Here is a 7,560-nt window from a genome sequence, read left to right as displayed (position 1 = left end):
CACCGGGTACACATTCAGGAAAGGTTCATTTTCCCTGTGGCCCCTTCCCCTCTCAATATGAGTGGAGCAGCACTCCTCCCCCATGCTCTTTCACCCTGATGGGATCTGGCTTACCTTGGGCTGAGTGCAATGGCGTTGGTCCACCAACAACTAAATTTCTGAAACCCTGAGCCAAAATAAACTTTTCCTCCTCAAAATTGTTCCTGTTATGTATTTTGGTCCTAGCAATGAAAATGTGACTGACACAGGGAACATGTGGCAGAAGAGAACATCCTTTCTCTTCTTTCTCAATTTTGGTCTCAATCCAGTAAAAAGTGCTCAAATTAAGTCAGAGAACTCAAAACAAATTCATAGAGCTTGCATTAAATAGAAAACTCACAGGAGACCCCAATTTCTTTGAGAGACCGGCATAAGGTGATTGTTTCAATCCACCAGTGAATTTTTGACCTTAAATTCTCATATTAGTGCAAGAATTCATTTCAGGGAATGGCTATTGCTATACTGGGACACTGGTCGCTGGACTTCTACTTTGGATCCTCATCTGATGCCATCCCATTAAAGGAAGAAATTTAGACCTATTAAATTTAGCAGTTTATTTGAGCAAAGAACAATTCATGAATTGAGAAAACCCTGAAGTAATAAAGTTTAATAAAACTCCACTCAGCAACACGGGCAGGCAATACTTACAGACAAAAAGAAGAAGTTACAGAGGCTGAGGTTGTGGCTCAGTGGCAGAGAACTTGCCTCCTACATGTAAGTCACTGGGTTTGATCCTCAGCACCACATATTGCCCCATGTCAGTGATGACCCCAGACTGTTCTACCTCACCAGGAAATAGGTGAATCAATGTAGGAATCAATGGTTCTAGTAGTATTAGTATTGTCATTGTACATTTTTTCCTTGCAATGTGGCTTAAAATAATTCTCTGCATTGCATCTGTATCTCACCCACCACTTTTTGTGATGGATACAAATTATATAGATATTATTTTGTTTGTAAGGAAAAGCTTTTTGTCTTCATAAATTTCAGGGAACAGCAATTGCTATACTGGGACCTACGTTTCAAGATTTGGCAAGAAATGTGAACCGAAATATCAGCAGTCTTTCTGAAATATTTGTGGGTCGTGCTTTTGGATATATGAGCGGCTTTGTGCTTGGTGGCATTCTTTTTGACCGTATGAATCATTTTTTACTTTTAGGTAAGTAGACACCGATTTTCATTTCTTTGTGATTTTCAAAGAGTTTTCTACTTGCCCTTAAATATGAAAACGGTAGCCTGCAGAGAGGTTGACAACCGAAATGGGTGGTGTTTTGGTGTCCTCTGTGGAAACTGGGTTTCCATGGTCCTGCTCTGACCTTGGCAGTTCAGGGGAATCTGTGCTGGGCCCTCTGGAAACTCAGATCAGCCCCCAGGTGTGTGTGTGTGTTAGCAATGCTTAGACTTCCTGACCTTGACTGTAATTTAGGAATCCCTCCAGGGTCACCCAATGATTGTCCAAAAGGCTCTGCTCATCAGGGTGTAGGGCAGCTCTCCCAGGGCCACAGAGCTCAGAAGGGGCTCCTGGAATCTGCCCTGGCTCTATGGAGTCTGGGTTGGAAGTGAAGGGGCAGGAGATGGAGAATGAACTGAGGTAGGCTACGTTTTTGTCGCTACTGCCCCATGTCAGTGATGACCCCAGACTGTCCTTCCTCACCAGGAAATAGATGGCAAAGCTTTAACATACTGGTTTTGAATAAATTAACACACTTAAAAAATTTAGATTGATATGATAATGCACTTTTGAAGAAGGAGCACAATCTATTACTTCTGGTGAATAAATTCTCTTATTTCTAAAGTAGATTGAAAGAATATATGAATAAATATTATATATTCACATATGAATGAATTGATGGTTTAATAATGACAAAGCAAGTAATTGTGGAATCTTTCTTTGGCTGTAAAAGCATAGAAGCAAGCTCTAATATAAAATGTAGCCAGTTTTTGAGTCAAGAGAAACCCATAATGTGTGTGTGTGTGTGTGTGTGTAATTTTTATTTGGGTCCAGGTTATCAAACCCAAGGTCTTGCACAGGCTACATATGTGCTCTACCACAGAGCTACATGCCAGTCCAACAATAAGAATCTTCTATTTCCCTCCCATTCTCCAAACTAGTGTTTTTAAGTTATACTACACCACTATGCCAATTGAATTTTCTTTTTGGCTTTTTAATTTATTACCTCATCTTTTGGTTCTTAAATAAGAAACATTTAATGAAAGAATTTCTGCCTCTTTTGTTGATCAAACATTTCTTTGTGATATAATTTATAGTTGTTTATAGCACTAGAATTGTATTTATGTTGCAGTAATTTATATTTTTTTTGGGGGGGTAGTACTGGGTATTGAACCCAGGGGTGCTTAAACACTGAGCCACATCTCCAGTCCTTTTTTAACATTTTATTTAGAGATAGGGTCTTACTGAGTTGCTTAGCGCCTCCATAAATTGCTGAGACTGGCTTTGAACTTGCGATCCTCCTGCCTCAGCCTCCTAAGCTGCTGGGATTACAGGCATGCACCATCGCACTTGGCTGTAATTTATCTTTTTTAGTTCATAAAGATTATAAAGTTTTGAAGTGACAAAAGCATTTATAAAAGTGGCAACTCTTAGCTTCTCAAGATTACCCAGTTTTAATTTGATCTTATTTTACATTTTTAGAAGGATTATGGTGTTGACTTGACTCATGACTCTTCATGAATACTGCTTTTTATAGCTGACTTTATTACCTTTCTCCTCAGGAGTGTCACTGGTGGTCACCACAGTGGGTCTTTATTTTATCCCTTTCTGCAAGACAGCAGTGTTACTGATTGTCATGATGTCGGTCATGGGTGTTTCATTTAGCATTCTGGATACAGGTGAGTGAACCCTTCATTGCAACTCTGGGATCAGGTCACTACTGCTAGGAAAAGAAGGATGGAGGATAGTAAAGTGTCACTTGCAATGCCCTTGAAATGACATAAACTTTTGAGCTATTCATGAGGTCGCCCAGTGAGAACCTTCCTTTTAGTAGCTACTCTTTTTACCAGTTAGGGAACCAATTTCTGAGCAGCCAACTCTGAAGTGAAATTAAAATGATTCAGTTCTTTGAGAGGATTGTGGAATTACAGCATCCAAACAGGAAGGATCCCCTCCCGTGGCTAATTACATTACAGATTTTCATTTGGGTGTAGAAGTGTATACTGATTTTTACTTTTTTTTTTTTCCTGTTCTTTCTCTCTCTCAAAAGTTCTATTGTCTCACAGCATTATTTATTCATATGTTATCATGTCTTTTAAAAGCTACTAAAAAATGTGAGTTATATTTGTTTAGCACTGAATCCAACTTTCTGTGCCTCCTTTCCCTCCTGTGATATTACTTGATATGTTTTCTTCTTTAATCTTTGTTTGTAAAAAGAGAGATGGAATTATGTATTTATTTGAAAATATCTAATTTTTTAAAAAGCCAGGCTATGATGCTTCTGGCCTTTGTAGATGTTGTAGAAACAAGGAAAGCAAAAGGTCTGCTTGTTCCATGTAACAGGTATGCACGAGTCCTGCAAAATTAAGGTTCCTGAAAGTGATTTTCATCTGTTTTTATAGAGAAATAAATAATATTCCAAAACGACTATCAGTTGCAAATGTGTATAGATTTGGTAATTTGAGCACTATCTGGTATAAAATTTTACCTAATATGCTGGACACAATGGTGCACACCTGTAATCCCAGTGGCTCAGGAGACTGAGGCAGGAGGATCATGAGTTCAAAGCCAGCCTCAGCAACTTAGCGAGACTCTGTCTCAAATAAAATATTTCAAAAGGCTGGGGATATTTAAAAAGTGCCCCTGGGTTCAAGGCTTGGTACCAAAAATAAATAAATAAATTTTACCTAGTAAAAATATATTTTAAATATTTACAATAAATAGGTCTATAAATATTACTCTGCAGGATGGTGTTAGCACTGTTATAAAAAATTTCTGTGAAAGTGTCTGGCTCTTGGAGGTAGTTCCTGTAGAATTCCATGTATGTGTATGAGATGTTGATAAGGCATAGCTCTCTGGTGGTCGTGTGTTAAGAGTTCCTTAATTAGAGAATTGACTCAGATGCAATATTTGATAACTTAAAACATAATGCCAGGTAATACAAACTTAGCCTTGTTTTCACAGTCATGTTTTTTTTTTTTTTATTTTACTGAGTTTAACATAAAGCATTTTTCCATCTTTTCCTGGCAGGTGGTAATGTCCTCATCTTGGATATTTGGGGGCATGAAGGAGCCCCACACATGCAGGCCTTACACTTCAGTTTTGCCTTGGGTGCCTTTCTGGCTCCAATTCTGGCTAAATTGGCACTGGGTACCTCAGTGTCTGCTGAAAACCACACAGAGCCTGCCTTTCAGCCTCCAGCCACCAACGGATCATCTGAAGCTAACTCAGCGCCTCTGTTTGGATTGCCTGATGACATGAATCTACTCTGGGCTTATGCTTCTACCAGCACTTACATTTTCATAGTGTCTCTCTTTCTGTTTGCTCTGTTTTTCAAGAAAAGCTCAGGGCAGGAAAAAGCAAAACCATCTGCTCAGGGATATCGAAAAGCTGAATATCACAAGACCCTTCTCTGCCTCCTTTTCTTGTTCTTCTTTTTTTATGTTGGAGGAGAGGTAACATATGGCTCTTACGTTTTCTCCTTTGCCACCACCTATGCTGGCATGGAAGAACGCGAAGCAGCTGGGTTGAACTCCATCTTCTGGGGGACCTTTGCAGCCTGCAGGGGCCTGGCGATCTTCTTTGCTGCATGTCTACAGCCGGGCACCATGATTGTGTTGAGCAACATTGGCAGCCTGGCTTCATCTTTATTTCTGGTGCTTTTCAACAAGAGTCCACTCTGTCTCTGGATTGCCACTTCAGTGTACGGGGCCTCAATGGCAGCCACGTTTCCCAGTGGTGTTTCCTGGATTGAGCAGTACACGACCATAAGTGGGAAATCTGCTGCATTTATTCTAATCGGTGGTGCCCTGGGACAAATGGCTATTCCTGCAGTAGTAGGTGTGGTTCAAGGACAATACCTGGATTTGCCAGTAGTTCTGTACTCCTGTTTGGGGGCAGCACTATTCACTGCTCTTATATTTCCCGTGATGCATAAAGTAGCCACCTTGCCTCTGGATCGCCAGCGAAAAGAAGTCATCAAGAGTAAGAAACAGAAAGCTTTGCCCTCTAGTCCTGGGATATGAAGAAGAGAATGAAGGGAAGAAGAGCAAAAATGGAATGGAATAGATTTTGAAGTGGTTGAAATGAATGATACAACAAGGCATATTATCATAGAGACATCTGGAAATATTCTGTTGTCTCCAACCAGTTCCTCTCAAGTGCACTAATTTTTTTCTCTGTTCATCTACTTTATTGCAGTTAGCTCTCAATTTAAAAGTTCACCAATACACCAGTTGTACAAAAGTAAAGATTATAAATTATTCTTCTTTCAGGAAAATAAAACATACTGTGATTTTCCAAAGCCAAATGTCAGTCTAAGATTTAGAACAAAGGATAATTTTGAAACTTATAAAGGAAAAAACAACCACTCATGATGACCACATGAGAAAATCTTAAAGAAATTCTATTTCTCACAGACATTGTCTTCTCTAAATTAATAAAATTTATTTTAACATAAACTGTATTTTAAAATCTAGAAACAACTTTAAGTACCAAAACATAATGCTCTAAGGCCATTTTCACAGCTTTTTTTGGTGTGTGTTTGCTTGCTTTAAATGCCATACAAACAAATTAATGAACATTTGACCAAATATCAAATGCACCAATGTTTGAGTCTTATCCAGTTACACTAGTGTTTCTCCTCAGAATCATCTTGCCAGAACCAAAATAAAAGGTACTAACAGAGAAGACAGATTACTTACTGACTTTATTGAATTATCTCCATCTCCAAAGAGAAAAATCAGAAGACAGCATAAGTCTATTTCCAGCCTGCTTTGGAGATCAAAGTTTCCAGATTCATTTATAAGAAATGCTAAAAAAAAAAAAAAAGTTTTTGAGATGTGCTATTCTGAGTCTTCTATAATCTGCCAAGTGATCTCGTAAACATGTAGGATCGTGTTGTGCAACTAGTGTTGGGTATGAGTCTGATTAGATAATATTTTACAGTTTCCAACTTCCAGACCATATGAAGAAGCCATTTGTCTTTGAGAACTTGAGTGTTGTTTTAATAGAGCAAAACCAGAGGTGTGGATAGAATTTTCTAAGAAAATTATTAGGCATATATACTGTGCCTGGAAGTTAGGGGGAGTACTTTCATGAAAGAATTCCTTAGAAATAGACATTTAGAAAAAAATAATTCTTTACTTTATTTGTAGTGTCAGACCAAAGAATATTAATGCATCACTTGATTTTTTATTTGTTAAAAAAAGCACACACATACACAACACAGAGAAGGTTGCAACAGACCTAGATTCAAGACTTGTCTCTGGTTTCTGGCTGTAAATGAGGTACTTAATGAAAGTCTCATTTATGACACCTCCTTATCCGAGACTCTGGAAATGTAAATCACATGATTTCCAAATTGAATATTAATACGTTTTATAGTTTGTGCAAAGTATCTCCTAGATTAAAAGTAAATGCCAGGGCTGGGGATGTGGCTCAAGCGGTAGCACGCTCGCCTGGCATGCGTGCGGCCCGGGTTCGATCCTCAGCACCACATACAAACAAAGATGTTGTGTCTGCCGAAAACTAAAAAATAAATAAATAAATATTTAAAAAAAAAAAAAAAAGTAAATGCCAGCCCATTCTTCATTTCAACTGAGAAGTGAGACAAAAATGATAAATAGCTTTAAGGAAATGCTACTGATTATTGTTATGTGTCAATTTAATTCACATAATATTTAATACATTCTTTGAATAATTTTCTGTAGAATACATTTCACTGATCCTAAGATATGCCTTTCCCCCATACTTTAAATACCCTAAAAATCAGAATTTTTTTTTTATAATCAATGAACATCAAATATTGTGACAGGTTAATTAACAGCTTTTCCCCATATGTCTATATAAAATAATGCTGCATTTACTATAAGTGTCTTTGATTCCGTGGAACATCAGAATTAATCGAATTAAAGGAAATCACCCTCTTAAAACTTATTTATATATGCTAATTTTTCTCTAGTTATGTTCAGGTGGAATTTGAAGATACTATGTTCTTACTGTAAAAGCTATGACAGAGTGACTACATTAGTACTGGAGCTGTAAACCGGGTGTTTTGAGGCCTTGTCTGTGTCTTCCTGTTTCAAGGTTCCATCCTGGCTTTCAGGGGTAATGACAACAAGCTGTAAATTCAATTTATAATGGAGCCCAACCTTTTCTAGAGATTAGATATTTGTGTTACCCGTCTAGGCTTCCTCCTCCCTAAGTTTGAAATACCTGGGAAACCAAAGTAAAGACAAGAAGGTGTTTCAGCAGCCTGGTGTCAGTGCTGAGAAAGAGAACTCCATCTGAGTATGGCTTATCAGGGTGTGGCTATCCTTTGATAAATGACCAGAATTGATGAGTGATTT

The 7,560-nt window shown here is 38.1% G+C and overlaps 1 protein-coding gene across 1 annotated transcript; it reads left to right on the top strand.

The window, feature by feature from the left end:
- The first annotated feature begins 1,122 nt into the window (after window positions 1-1,122).
- Window positions 1,123-5,235, top strand: LOC114086725 (sodium-dependent glucose transporter 1B-like). Its single transcript, XM_071613893.1, has 3 exons — window positions 1,123-1,198; window positions 2,773-2,889; window positions 4,241-5,235. Exons 1-3 carry the CDS (start codon window positions 1,138-1,140, stop codon window positions 5,233-5,235), a joined length of 1,173 nt encoding a protein of 390 aa, XP_071469994.1. The 5' UTR covers window positions 1,123-1,137.
- Window positions 5,236-7,560: the final 2,325 nt, after the last annotated feature.

The sequence above is a fragment of the Marmota flaviventris genome, chromosome 6 (genome assembly GCF_047511675.1).
Source record: "Marmota flaviventris isolate mMarFla1 chromosome 6, mMarFla1.hap1, whole genome shotgun sequence".
NCBI classification, from domain to species: domain Eukaryota; kingdom Metazoa; phylum Chordata; class Mammalia; order Rodentia; family Sciuridae; genus Marmota; species Marmota flaviventris.
Note: the sequence above shows the minus strand (reverse complement) of the source record. Positions and strands in the feature narration are given on the sequence as shown.